The sequence below is a fragment of the Leptinotarsa decemlineata genome, unplaced genomic scaffold (genome assembly GCF_025532065.1).
Source record: "Leptinotarsa decemlineata unplaced genomic scaffold, Ldec_3_MD MMD2_P_RNA_scaffold_2, whole genome shotgun sequence".
Classification (NCBI taxonomy): Eukaryota; Metazoa; Arthropoda; class Insecta; order Coleoptera; family Chrysomelidae; genus Leptinotarsa; species Leptinotarsa decemlineata.
In genome coordinates, this window is record NW_027412529.1 from 4848704 (window position 1) to 4864192 (window position 15489).

General features: G+C 34.3%; 1 protein-coding gene across 4 annotated transcripts in view; it reads right to left on the minus strand.

The window, feature by feature from the left end:
- The window catches only part of LOC111517437 (multiple edematous wings), a 91657-nt gene that overhangs the window by 24101 nt on the left and 52067 nt on the right, over positions 1–15489 (minus strand). For all 4 annotated transcript variants that reach the window (XM_023173600.2, XM_023173601.2, XM_074182042.1 and 1 more), the window contains 2 exons: positions 6634–6892; positions 1055–1263 (listed from right to left, as the gene is read on the minus strand). In XM_023173600.2, the coding sequence (XP_023029368.2) occupies positions 1055–1263; positions 6634–6892 (468 nt within the window). The remainder of the gene's footprint in view (positions 1–1054; positions 1264–6633; positions 6893–15489) is intronic.

The following is a 15489-nucleotide window of genomic DNA, read 5'->3' on the forward strand; positions in this document are numbered from 1 at the left end:
AACAACAATAACCAACTACAAAAACTAAAAACTATAATAACAACAGCGAATAAACAAAACACAATATCAATTTTCGACCGTCTATTGTAACTAATCCGATGCCCGTGTCACCGTCGAATCCTTCGATACTACAGCACTGAACGCGTTGGATGAGAATCTCATCCTAAGAGCGGTTGAAGGTCCCCGGCAACTCGGGCGGATCACGTGATAAGAGAGCCTACTGGTTGTATTATTCTACTGTGGAAGAATAATCAATAGCGATTATTACATAGCGTTATTGGAGCGTTTGAAGGGCGAAATCGCGGAAAAACGGCCCCATATGAAGGAAAACAAAGTGCTGTTTAATCAAAACAATGCATCGTGTCACAAATCAATGAAAACCATGGCAAAATTGTATGTATGAGAATGCTCGCTGGAAAGAAATTTAGCTCCGGTAGTCGAAACTGAGACCTATTTTGAGGCTAAAGACAAATCGTTCTTTAAAATGGTATGATCGCTATAATCATTGAATCGTCCTCGAGGGCAACTATATAAAATAATAAAATAAAATTTCACCAATTTTTTTTTTTCAATGTTAGCCTATGACGTTTTCAGCCCAAGCTACTGGTTAATGGTGTGACCAGCAACTGATGAAGCTACCGTGTAGCGAAACTACGCGGCCATTTTGAATAACGGCCTGTTATACCGTTGAAAATAGAATTTCATATCCGATCAAATGGTTAGAAAAAATATACGACGTTCTGTTATAGACATAGATTGTCAAGTGGTTTATCATTAAAAATATCGGCTTCGATTATCAAATTTCTTACATCATGAACAACTGAATGACACCGTGTAGAATGATTTCGTTGCCACCCGGTATAGCGAATGAAAAATGTTCTTTATAATTGTATTGCCACTATTATGGATGTTTTCATTTCGAATTCAGAATAGAGATTTCAGTTTTGTTTATATTACATTTACGACTTGACATCCATAATTCATTTTAATTACGGAGAGTTTATTTCGAAATATGACCCAATTCAGCCTTACGTAACAAATCATAAACCCTTACCCAAATAACTATATTTTTCAATCTCGTCGATATCTCCAAAGGGTCCGTGATAAATTGTCTTGTCTTTAGTTAAAAAGTCACCGACTACGACTTGGCCGAAAACGGTTCCTCTCCACGTGTAAGGTCCGGGAGCTCCCATCAGAGCGAACTGATCCCCAACAAAAGATACGCTAGTGCCCAGTTGACAGAATCCGAACTGCTGATGAAGCCTGAAATATATGAAAATACGTCAAATAATAGTGTATTCGAATGTGGAGTAAATGAAAGTTTATTCGAGACAGTAATGGCCATTTTTCGCAAGTAGAATACTATAATTTTTCTATGACTACTTCTCTATAGTATAATATAAAATGAGATTAATTTGTGAAAAAGAGTAATATCATTGATTTTCGTAACAAGAAGCAAATTAAAGAAGCATTCAAAAAATATTTTCTATCTTTGTGTAGTGAAACTAACGTGGAAAGATCGGATAATGGTAAACACACTACACTGTGTTCTAGATCTTAGGTTAGGTTAGGTCCAAAATGAGTGGGTCTATTCGATCCTCCACCGCAACCCGCAAGGGTTTATTGTGGCTCACACCTATCCACACTCGACGAAATAAACCCAGCTTGTTAACGAAACCGATTAGTTTGTATGGTGAGTGGTCTTTCAGGCCAGATGGTAAGAGTACGGTTCTGCCGAACTCTAAAGACCTGATTCGGTCCCCAGCGGGGCAGGCACAAAGTATGAGCTCTGCTGTTTATCATTTTCCAAACAGAGACGACACACACTGCCTTCCGACAGTCCGAGTCTCTGCATATGATGATTCAAATGACAGTGATCGGTAAGAAGGCATGTTAGACATCGTAGTTTATCCCTACTGTAGTCCAACAACTATTTGGTATCAAGCTTCGAAAGGTGAATAAACGCCTTGAAGGGATCCAATCCTAGAAGATTCTGCCAGAAGTCCATAAATCTTCTTACCATCCAGGTGTTTAATCTTTGTTTGGCAAAGCCTAAAGCACACAGGTTCTGTGTTCCAATGTTCTGTAAGGGAGTCGGCAGCAGCAGAGATAATCTGTTAAGTCTTCCTATGGAGGAGAGTCGTTTTTGTCAATTTGCTACCAATTTATACGTTGCTCGGTAGGAGCCAAGAGCTTCCAACGCCGCTTGACTATCCAAGAATATTTTTATTGACTTGTGTTTAAGGTTGGATTCTTTCATCTCTCCGCACACAATTCAATAGCGTAAATTTCCACTACAGAGATATCAACCTGCCTAGGTTCCTAGACAGGTTGATATCTCTGTCCTGGGTCTGCGACTGAAAACACCTGCACCTGAACCGGAAGGTGTTTTTGATCCATCTGTGAACCAACAACTATCTGCTCTTAATATTTCCATCTCCTGGAGGATCCAGTCCCCTCTACTCGGAAACAGTACTTTATAAGGCAGTTCGTAGTTGACAGTTGGACGCATAAAGTCAGAGGTCATATCCAGAATGCTGTGACTTCCAGTGTCAACCAACAGTCTGTTGCACTCGGCATTAAAATAATTTGTGCAATTGGAAATGTATAGAGAAAAATGTATAGAGGAGGTAGATCTAGAAGGATCTCCATGGCCGCTGAAGGTGTGGTACTGATGGCACCACTGATGGTCAGACAAGCCTATCTCTGTAAGCCAGAGAGCTTTGCCTGGGCCGTTTTCTGTAAAGCCTTCGGCCACCAGGCAATTGCACCATAAGTGATCATTGGTTTGACAATCATCACATAAATCCAATTGATTTGTTTGGGACCTAAACCCCAAGTTTTTCTACAACTCTTTCGACACGTCTGGCTTTGTGTAAAACGTTTTCCAAGTGAGCGTTCCAGGTGAGTTTTTTATCAAGGACAATGAGATATTTCACCTCCGTTCCAAAATGAATGACCTCACTATTGAGGGAAAGTGGCGTTAGATCGTCCAATTTTCTCCTCCTGATGAAGGGGATTATCACAGTTCTTCTGGGGTTGACAGACATCTGCTCCCTCAGGCACATACTGCGAATAACGTCCATCATGCTTCTTCTAGATCTTAGTGAGACCTTCAATTGTGTTTGTCATAACTCATTGATCCAGAAACTGGAATATTAAGATATTCGCTAAAACTTTTCGAAACTCATTTCTACAATAGGATACGAGGCAATTATTTTGGATTGGTGACGAATTTTCTACCACAAAACCTACAAAACATGGAGTCCCACAAGGGTCGGTTTGGGGTCTACTTCTTTTTATTGTTTATGTCAATGATCTATTTTACTGCCTTTTTCCAAAGAAAAATTTAGATTTGCTGCAACTCTCATCAGTTCTTATAGAAAAGTTGTAAATCTGAACTCTGACATTGAAATGACAACAACAGATTTATCATAGCTCAGAACAATTCAACAAACTCACTACAGTAAACTACCTGACACCATCTCAAAAATAAACTGAAGCATTCCTTTAAAGCCAATGTATTTTTCGATTCCCTTTTCAATTATATTATTTATACACACTCCATTTCATTGTTTCAAATGTATTCATCTGACAATATCTTAACTTTGACTTGTTTCTCTTGAACAACTTGAATTTTTAATTATCTTCACTCTGAATTTCACTAGTTCGGACTTCCGTTGTCTACTATATAAAATGATTTGAAATCCCTGAAACAACTAAAAAAGAAGAATTGAGTATGAATAGCTGAAAATTACAATTATATTAACCAAAATAAACCTGAAATAAAATACAAGTAAAAATAGAACAATTGAATAAATAAAAATAAAGAAATGAAAAAAGAAAATAAAAATAAAAAGTGGAGAGATTCCAAGTCACAGTGAACAAAGTTCACAGTGAACAAAGTGAACTAACGTGACACAGTGAACAAAGTTCACAGTGAACAAAGTTCACAGTGAACAACGTGAACTAACGTGACTTGGAATCTCTCTACTTCTTATTTTTATTTTTATTTTCTTTATTTTTATTTATTCAATTGTTCTATTTTTACTTGTATTTTATTTCACTATTATTTCATTTCAGGTTTATTTTGGTTAATATAATTGTTATTTTCAGCTATTCATACTCAATTCTTCTTTTTTAGTTGTTCCAGGGATTTCAAATCATTTTATATAGTAGGCAATGGAAGTCCGAACTAGTGAAATTCATCATGAAACATTGTCAATCACCTTCAAACAAATATCATCACTCTGTTTGATTAGTTTATGTTATTATTTGACTTTCTGTGGTTAAACAGTGTGTAAAAGCCAAATAGAATAAATTTATTATTTCGGTTATTGTACATATTTGAAAAAAACCTCGAAACATGTCAAATTTAAATAATAATTTGACATACTTCAACGGAAAAATGCTACCCTTACCTTCAATCCCCGTCAAATGACAAGTACAACCCCCATTTTTTTTAAGTGGGAAGTATAGGTTTGTGAGATATCGTTTGAAAGGTCTCTTCATTCTCCATTCAAAAATGTTAACGCTTTCAAGTTCATTGCAACATTTAAGATATAATAAATTAAAATCATGTGATTACCGAAATTCGATAAAATACACTCAAAAACTAAAATTTAATGCAAAACGTATTGAAATGAAGAATACGACAAAGAACTATGGATGTTAACGAAGTAGATGTGCAAAAACTATAAGTAATTTTTCATATAGAAGGTTTTTAGGCTATCAATATTTCTGTAACTCGCCGCTAGATGGCGCTGCAGAACAATTTTTTGAAAGCACTGTTCTATAACGCTGCGCACGCCTAAGTTCGTTGATTCTGATTCTGTCAAAACATTGGAACAGCAGCGATACAGCAACATAGAACTAGTCTCAAATAAAACTGTCTTCTAACATTATTTAACATATTACGCGTGACCGACCTAATCGCAAGCGTTATTCCTGCTTTTAAGTCATTCAAATCTGAAGGTTTAGTTTTGTACACAATGCTCTTTAGATATCCCCATAAAAAGATATCTAATGATGAAAGATCAGGTGATCGCGCTGGCCATTCAATCGATCCTCGCCTCCCTATCCAGCGATTGGGAAATGTATCGAGGTATTGCCAGACATTAACTTGGTAAAGGAGTGGTGCTCCATCCTGCTGAAACCATATCGTATTCACTGGAACTTGAGGGTTTCCTGGATCAGGATATGAATTTGCTAAACTTGGAATGACATCATTTTGGAGTAGTTCCAAATAATTATTTTCTTTTAATATGTTTACTATCGATGTATGGCTAAAATTGAATGTGGTGGATGCCTGTCTACTCGATGTATGTGGGCTTTCCTCAAACTCAAGCATCACATCTAATTTGAGTTCATTACTCATTGCATTAGCAGCTGTTTTTTTTATCTGCCTCGTGACCAAGCTCGCGAAACTGCTTCTCTATTTTGCCTATCGTTCCTTGAGATATGGGCGTAAATTAGGAAATTTCTCATGAAATAGGCGAGCTACTTCCTGTTGTGTTCGGGTTTTATCTCCGTAACCAATGATTTGTAAAACTGTTATTTTATGCATTTCCGTTAATCTAACCATTTGTCAGACTTGAAGTTAACGAACTTTAAACCTAAATTAAAATACTGACAACTAATGGTATAACATACAAAACAAATTGACAAGGCGTTTTAAACTAACGTTGCCACAGAAATCATTTACAGTTATTTAAAGGATACCATCTAAAAAAACATTGCTTTGGTTTTTGGTTACTTTCTTATTATCAGTATCTCAACATGAAATAAGTTTTGAGTATATTTCAATAAGTTTTGAGTGTATTTTATAGAATTTCGGTCACCACATGATTTTAATTTATTTTATCTTAATTGTTGCAATAAACTTGAAAGCAATAACATTTTTGAATAGAGAATGAAGATACATGTCAAACGATATATCACAAACCTATACTTCCCATTTATAAAATTGGGGATTGTACCTGTCATTCGAAGGGGTTGAAGGTAGGGGTGGCATTTTTACGTTGAATAATGTCAAATTATAATTTACATTTGCGTTTTTCGGAATTTTTAAAAATTATGTACAGTAACCGAAATTTTTTGGTTTATTGTTTAGTTGATATTCAAACAATGTTTGGAACATCAAGGTAATTTATAGGAGAATTAGAAGAGTATAGCAATTAGAAGAGTAGAATTACGTATCAACCCTGGCGTCCCTATGGGGGTTGTACCTGTCATTCGACGGGGGTTGAAGGTAGGGGTAGCATTTTTCCGTTGAAGTATGTCAAATTATAATTGAAATTTGACGTGTTTCTGGATTTTGTTAAAATATATACTGTAACCGAAATAATGAATTTATTCCATTTGGCTTTTACACACTGTATGTATTACTTTAGTTATTTCTTTTTGTGATTTGAATCTGAACAAACATTATTATTATATATTATGAGATATCATCTACATCGTTTATTCGTTTAAAATACCTATTGATGTCAATTAGTTTGACAGATGTAGCTTCCGCAAGATGGCCGTTATCACTTGTCAAAATTCGGAAGTCCTGTTGGAAGACCCTATACATTGATGTACGAAACATGTTGAAATAAATGAATATATCAACTAAATTATAATCTAACTTACTTTTCAACCGGCCTCCCTTTGCACAGCTGCAAACTCTCGTAGATGGACAGATCCTTGTCGAGCAGATAGCAGAGCCCTTGACCGTAATGGAACTTGCCCAGGTTCGGGCTCTGGATGTACCTGTGTGCGCAGACCATGACAATACCTCCTGGTTTCTGTGACTTCACGGTCACCCCCAACCATTGCCCGTTTTTTATTTCGTCCGATCCGGGAGGATACAAACTTTCTTCTTCTTCTCCGTCGTAGTCAAAATCTTCGACTAGATCAAGCAAAAAAAATAAAAGACTGGAGCGAGAGACAGAAATATCTTAGGAAAAAACACAAAGGATAATAGTCCAGTCATTTGAGGTTTTATCTGCGGAAAAATTCTTACTGAGCTGAATTTTGGTATACACCTTCATTATGGCGTTTTAATGAAGATGTGAAAAATCAACATTGATATCGTGCCGGCTAAAAAAATTATAAGGGTCGAAAGGTCACGAAAATCAGTTTTTCGGGAATATCTCACGACCTATAGCTCGGAGGTCAATAAAGGTCATTATAAAAATTATTCCTCATGCGATTATCTACAAAAAATGTATATTGCATTTTTCTGTAAAGTCAACCGTTTTCGGACTAGAGCGCTGAGAAAGCGACTACATTATGATGAAGCACTCGTTTCCGCACCATCTTTGAGGTAGAATGCAAGGCGCGTTTTTTTTACATGGTTTCCCCCGTAGGCATAATCCATGAACTATAATAAAAGGTTTTTTTAATTTATGCTCAATAATTTTCTATTTGTACATTGAAAAATAGGGAAAAAATGTTTGTGTATAATTTTCTTTTATATTCATTCGTCGTCGATATCCTCGATTTCAACTTCATCAAAAGTTGCTGACAAAACATCGAGTGGACTTATTGTTGTATTTAAATCAACATCTTCATCATTTTCTTCACTAGTGGACTCTGCGTTTAAGCATGATTGACCACGACAATGTCCACAAGCTTTAGAACAGCTCAATCCAATTTTTTACATCCACATTTGCCGCCACAAACTTTTGTACAATCATCGGGATCATCGGGTGCTGGTGGGAATAAAGTTGTTATTGATTGTAATATATTATTTTTCAACTCCCAACCCCACTGGATCAATTTCTTTTCCTAGCCAGATTTGTAATTAATAATAGACTCGATAAATATGCTGTTGAGCTACTGAAGAAGTGGGTGGTAATAACTGAAATTTCACAGCTGTGCTTTGTCTTGTTAGTTTAGCAAAGCTGCAGTATCGGTAATTGTCAATTGAATTTTCTGATTTTGGAGCACCGTACATTGCTAGTAGAAAATGTATTCCAGCATTGACAAGGGCATCTCGAGCGCAATTTTCTTGTTGGAATATTTCTGCAGAATTGTGTAAATCGGATTTTTTTTCAAACATCTTCATGACTTTAATTTTTCCTTTCCCAAAAAGTGTTGAAGTTGTGTCACATCCGTCATAGCATGTAGAAACAGAATATTTTTCTTGCAGTGTGGATATTTGTTTAGGCTCTCAGTCGAGTATATTTTTGTTTCAACATTGTTTTCCCAGGTTTCTTAAAAAAAATTAATGTAGGTTGGTCAAGTATTTGTGTGCGTACTATGAGAAGTACCAATAGATCTATGTCTTCGCCAACGATAATTGTAGTATCATTTATAGATTTTTCAATTGCTGTTTCAACTATCAAGACGTCAGCATCATCACGTGATTATCTTGTAGAAATACCAACTTTTTCAAAATTCTCAATAAGCATTTCAATTAATTTTCTTTTGTTGAATCGATTAGATAAATTTTTTTTTTGACTGATAGGAACTTCCATCGATTCATTGAAGTGCACTTCACAAGACATAGAAACGGCACCGGTTCGTCTTAGTTGTTCCATCGCTTTGATATTTTTACTGGTATCGGAGTGACCATCAAAAATGACAACAGTATTTTGACCAACATTGTTTGATAAATAATTAATACATTTGTTAATGATAATATTGAATGTATAATTTTTTTACCATACAACACGATGCATAAGAAATCCACTATCAATTATGTATGTATGGTTTGAGAAAACTTAAATAAATTGATAAAAAGCAATAGAGTTGACTCCTAATATGTATACGGTATACAATACCCTATGTGAGTGCATTCTACTCGCTTCCTCAGCGCTCTATTCCGAAAATGAATGACTTTATAGAAAAACGCAAGAGACATTTTTTGTAGATAATCGTAAGAGGAATAATTTTTATAATGACCTTTATTGACCTCCGAGCCATAGGTCGGGAGATATTCGCGAAAAACTGATTTTCCTGACCTTTTGACCCTTGATAACTTTTTTAGCCGACACGATATCAATGTCGATTTTTCACATCTTCATTAAAACGCCATAATGAAGGTGTATACCAAAATTCAGCTCAGTAGGAATTTTTCCGCAGATTGAAGTTTAAAAAACCTAAAATGACTGGATTATAAGAGAAGTGTCTGAAAAGGAAAGATAGAGAGAATATTTTACAAAATGAAGTTTTTTTTACTGGATGTTTCCACTCATCTCTTGAATACGAGTTTATTAAATTCACTGAGGTTACGAAACGATTTGGAAGATTGTGTTCTTCGTACTTTGTACCATTCACATTGGTGGAAATTTTAAAGAAAAACTTTTCTTTTCAGACAAAATCCCTAGTTTTCGATCAGTGCGCACCCAAACTCCACAAAACCAATAAATAGTGAGATTTTAGTTCAAAATCACACACTGTTTACCAAATCACCTTCCAAAAACAAAGTTAAAGTAGAATCAAACCTGTAGTAAACAATACTTGTGAATATAAGAACAAAATTGGATCTGACGGGCCGTGATCAAAAAACGTTTCGTCTGCTACTGCGTTAAACATCATCAGTGGTATGTGCGTTGATTGGCGATGATGCAAGTTGTCGTTGTTGTCTTGCTGAGACTTCGAGATATAATTTTCGTTTCGCAGTCAACGCACACACTACTGATGATGTCTGCCGCAGTAGCAGACGAAACCTTTGATACTCCAGGTTCCATTCCATCACGGCCTACCAGCCCCGATTTTTTTCTCAATTATTAAATTCTCGGGAAATCTGTTTTCTTGAACGAATATTCATTTCGAAAAAATTCAGGCGTTCATACAGGCATTACAAGGCAAAAGAATGACTTATAAGTACCTTTACAAAAACAAATATGAATGGTGGGACGGTAGCCTGGTGGGTTGACGTGGGTGGTTTGCTCTACTCTTTCAATCGACCGGTGTGTGAACCGGTGGTTCGAACCGCAAGGCCGAACTCTCGATTTTCACTTCCTATCGACCCGTGTTAGGAATCACACGTTAAAAGGAAAGACCTTGTTAGTCCTTAGCTCGCACAAGTTTCGACTTTTGAGAAATGTCGTTCGTAGGGCAGCGACAGCTGGTTAACGGAAAAACAGATTTCAACAGATTCAACGAATTACCGTGTTTTAATACAGTGTGACACACAAGAGATGACACCCCTATATTTTAGTCATTTTTTAAAAGCAACCTACTACGTTCCTTCGAAAAGGACATATTCTCGATATTTTGCTTCGCGTTGATGATACCGATTTAAGTTATTAGAAAAAGTTGCTTGGAAATCGATTTTGACTTTACATACCAAATTTCAACGCAAAATTCGAATTTCGATATTTTTTTGTAATTTTCGTATTCAAATCCGATTTTCAATTAATGATTATAAATAAGAAGCTAAGAAAATAAACAATACATTCGTTATAATGTAGAAATAGGAATGAAAAACCTAATATTCATTATGAATACATTTATTTCATTGATTTTTGACAATTTTTATCATTTTTGTAGCTTCTTATTCGGAATAATTATTTGAAAATCGGACTTGAGTATGAAAATTAGAAAAAAAATTCAATATTCGAATTTTGCGTTGAAATTCGGTATATAGGGTCAAAATCGGTAGTGTTAAAAAAAGGCCATTATTTTCATTCGATAAAGCATTTTGGAATGGGGAATGATCCTCAATTTGGGTTATTAGAGCAAATGCAAGTTTGAACAAAATAAAGTTGAGTTTAATTCATGAGTTTTTCAAATTCACTTCGAAAAGTATTCAAATTGATGTTTCAAATGTTGGTTTTAATTTTTAAAGGAATTTGTTTCTAATTCACATATTGGCAACAGCGCCTATATCAAGTTGAAATAATTTATACGTACCTAGATATTCCACTTTAAAAAAAGAAAAATTATCTTTATTAATCAACAATTAAGACAAAATATAAATTATAATTCAATACCACCTCCACAAGCCACATAAACAACAGTTATTTAGTTATTTATGTATACAGAGGAAGATAGGTTAGGTGTACAAAATGTCATATGTCACAGAATGTCTCGGAACTCGGAACACAAGTAAACAGAACAGCACGCCTCTGAAATATGTCATATTTGTTTGTCCCATACAGATAACAGATTCATTGTCCTTTATTAGCTATAACCGATGTTCCAAATGGTGAAATAGAAACGAATCCCTTTAAATGTTGAATGCATTATTTCATTCCTCTTTTTTAAGTATTTAAATAATTTTTTAAAGAAAAAGATTGAAATGATAAGTTTAAAATGTCTTGTTTTAGAGTTCTTTTATGAAAACTACTTGATTTTTGTCAGGATATGAATCGTATTATTTCCCAAAATACGGCTAACCTAACCTAACCTAACCGACGGTCATTTCTTGTACCCTGTATTTTGTGTTGGTAATTATATTTTCTAATGTTCTCCTGAATAACATGAAATTATTCTTTTCCATAATTGGCTACGACAATTGGTTTAGCCTTTTATATATTTTATAACTTGGTTTGGAATCTTTCAATTTTAATTTTTCATTTTTTATTAATAATATTTTTTTATTTTCAGCTTTCATTAATATTTCAATTTTTATTTTTTTAGTTGTTGCTTGTATGTTATTTCTTTGTAATGTCAGTTTTTTGTTTAATAAAATTGTTATTTTCGATTAATCTTTTTAATTTTTTTCAGGGATTTCAAATCAATCAATTTATATTATATGAGACAATGGAAGTCCGAACTGATGAAATACACCAAGAAACATTGTCAACCACCTTCAAACAAATGTATATCATGATATTTTCGTCAAGTCCATGCCAAAAAGCAGCGGTGTCATTGGAGGAAAGTATACATTTTCCAAATGTATTCAGGTGTGACAAGGCATCATGGTATAACAGGAGAAGAATTGGTCCAGGTGCATAACCTTGCGCCACACGACAAATATTATTTTTTGTATGTGACAAATAAGTTGTCTTGAATCAATAACAAACACGTTTCATTAGCAATATTTCATGCTTCACGCGATCGATAGCTTTGGACAAATCACAAAACATTGCGGCAACCAGATCACAATGAGTTCATTATAAACCACCATATCCTCAAGTATTTGGAAGGCTTCAACATCTTGAGCTATCATCAATATGGCTTTAAAAAACAAAGATCAACAGACGACCTTCTATCGTATGTCACCTATATTTGGAATAACGCAATCGAGAAACATGGAAAGTCAAGAGCGGTTGCGCTTGATAATTCTAAGGCCTTTGACCGTGTGTGACAAGAGGGTTAGCTGGCCAAAATTCGATGCTATGTCTTGTCGGATCATTTTTGTGTATGGCTCTTCGGCTTTCTAAAAGAACGTTCCTTGCAAGTGAGCTCGAAAACTTTCACTATCAACGCTGGTGTACCCCAGGGATCTATATTGTCTCCAACCCTCTATTGTATATCAACGACTTATCGGAAAAAATCAAGAATCCAATATATTGCTTTGCTGACGACAGCACACTTGTCTCGTCATTCCATTTGGATTCAAGCAGGAGGATCTAGAAGTGATTTCGAATTGGGGTTCAATTCGGTACCTCAAAAACCCAGGCATCGGTTTTCTCCAAAAATATAAATGTCTCCGAACCGAATACAATAATGGCAGGTTAGGCAATTCCGCTTTCTGCTTCGATAAGTATTGTTTGCCACTATCTAAGGTTGAAATAAAAAATACATCCTTTAATTTGAGGGATTACTTTTGTTACCTCCCTTGTATACAGAAGTCACTACAGTACACTACAGTAGGTAGAATAAAGATAATAACTTTTGTCTAATTTCTATCAAGTTTATTAATTTGTTACGACCGGTTTCGGTTTATTAGACAATTCATTGTTTTTTTCAATAATAATTAAATATACAGTGTCATCCCCAAAGTATGCACCATATGGGAAACTTATTTATCAAGGTTTTTCGACAAAAAGTTATTCTTGATAAAAGTTTGTGCATCCCCTAAAACTGAACATGCACCAACAAAATACAGTAAATCACACCTAATATACGAGGAACCATCAAATATTTGATTTAGACAAGAGTAAAGTACTTTTATTGTGAAAAATCTTAGAAAATATTTTTTAGAAAAGTTTTTCAGCATTAAACAACACATCCAGATTTGAAGTCATGGCCATCTAAGTGAAGTTTAATTTTTTTACCCATTTTTTTAAATGGGGACGACTACGAAAAAAAATTGCTAAAACGATAAATAGACAGCATTCTGCATACGACGGTTCATTTTAAAAGCCTGCAATATTACAAATTACACAACTATGGTATTAACCACGGTCAATTTTTTTGAAGAGTAAAATAATTTTCAAAGTTTTTGGTGCAAAGTTATTTTAATTTTTTGTTAATACCAAATTTTACTCAAAATTATACAGAATTATAACAAGAACTTGATATTCAATAATATCAAATAACAAAACATCAAAATAAAATGGGTATCTTGATACAAACTGGAGATTATTTTGGAGAATTATTTTGGACAAGAAAATCTCCAGAAAATCAATGAGTTTGTTCCGAAACATCTATTTATTTTGATGTTTTGTGATTTGATATTATTGAATATGGAGTTCTTGTTACAATACAGCATAATTTTGACTAATTTTCGGTGTTAATAAAAAATAAAAATAACTTTGCAACAAAAACTTTGAAAATTATTTGACTCTTCAAAAAATTGACCGTGGTTAACAGCATAGTTGTGTAATTCGTAATATTACAGGCTTTCAAAATAGACCGTTGTATACAGAATGCTGTCTATTTATCGTTTTAGCAAATTTTTTTTTTCGTAGTCCCCATTTAAAAAAATGGGCAAAAATATAAAATTTCGCTTGTATGGCCATAACTTCAAATCCTAATGTATTTTTTAATGCTGAACAACTTTTCTGAATAACATTTCCCGAGATTTTTGAAAATAAGAGTACTTTACCTCTGTCTCAAAATCAAATATTTAAAGGCTCCTCGTATATTACGTGTGATTTACTGTATTTTGTTAGCGCATGTTTACTTTCAGAAGATGCACAAACTTTGATCAAGAATAACATTTTGTCGAAAAACACTTAATAAGTTTCCCATAAAGTGCATACTTTGGGGATGACACTGTACAAGGTATGTTGATTCATTTGTTGAAACCCTAAAAAGAAGTCAGCTGATGGCAAAAATCTTTAGTTCAATTTGAGATTGTAATTATTAACTGTTCAACTGTTTCCACGTATTTTATCTCTTGTATGTACATGTGTTGTTCTACTACTAATTTCATGAGTAAATATCCAAATTACATAGATACCAAGAATTCCATAACGAACTCGTATATAATTAGAATCAACATTCACGAGACACACAATCTTTTGTTTTGAACATAAACTTTGGGTGAAAATTTGTAGACCAAATTAGAATAACATCAGTAGAATCGACACGCACACCTCATACATTTTTTGTTTTCGATGTGATCTGGTGGAAATAATTTGCAAACTAAATCCATGGACCAATTGACTCGAATAAAATATTTATAGAATATTTCATGATTCATAATTCATTCACAGGAAGCAGTATTAGTGTAGAATGTAGTGTATGCATCATATATAATACTTTTAACCGCAACTTCCGCATGCCATATACAGGGTGTCTCAAACTCCAACAAGATTTACCTCACTACGGATTGAAATCGTGAAAAAGTAACAGTTGTAGTTTGGCAGACATTTCGGAAAAATTCAGAGTAAAATACCATATTCAGATTTAATAAATATAGTATATTAAAAATATTTTTTAAAAATAAGCTTAAAACATTAACGAATGAACGAAAAATACTAGTATTATTGTGAAAAAAGCGACGGGCGCCTGATATACAGAATCACGGGTAATTGTGAATATTTAAATATTTCATCTGTAGTACAAAATTTTGCTAACACTTATAATTCTTAAAATATGTTTTTTATTTTCATTTTCTTTTGAACAACCTAATCAAGGAAGTTACGTATAGCGGCATCTGCCTGCGAATAGCTCAAGCAATAATTGATTGTTACGTACAGCGCCATCTGCCCGCAAACAGATCAAGCAATAATTGATAGTTACGTACAGCGCCATCTGCCCGCGAATAGATCAAGAAATATCAATGAGGTTACGTACAGCGCCATCTGCCCGCGAATAGATCAAGCAATAATGCCGATAATTCTGTTAATACAGATCGCGAGCTTGAGAGTTACAAACAAACATACATACAAACAAACATACATACAAGTAAAGCTAATATAAAGCGTATAATTGGGACATCTCAACTCGTCCACAATATTTCCAATAACCATCTAATTTTCATTATATCAGAAGATGGTTACAACTGTTCACTTTCCCATTTTTAGATTCCAATACCAATTCTGTCGTGACTATATCATGATATAGGGTCAAAAATTTTTAAAATGTGTCATTGATTTTTTTTTGTATTATTAAATCTGTTTAAAAAATCTGTTGAAATCTGTTTTTCAGTTCACT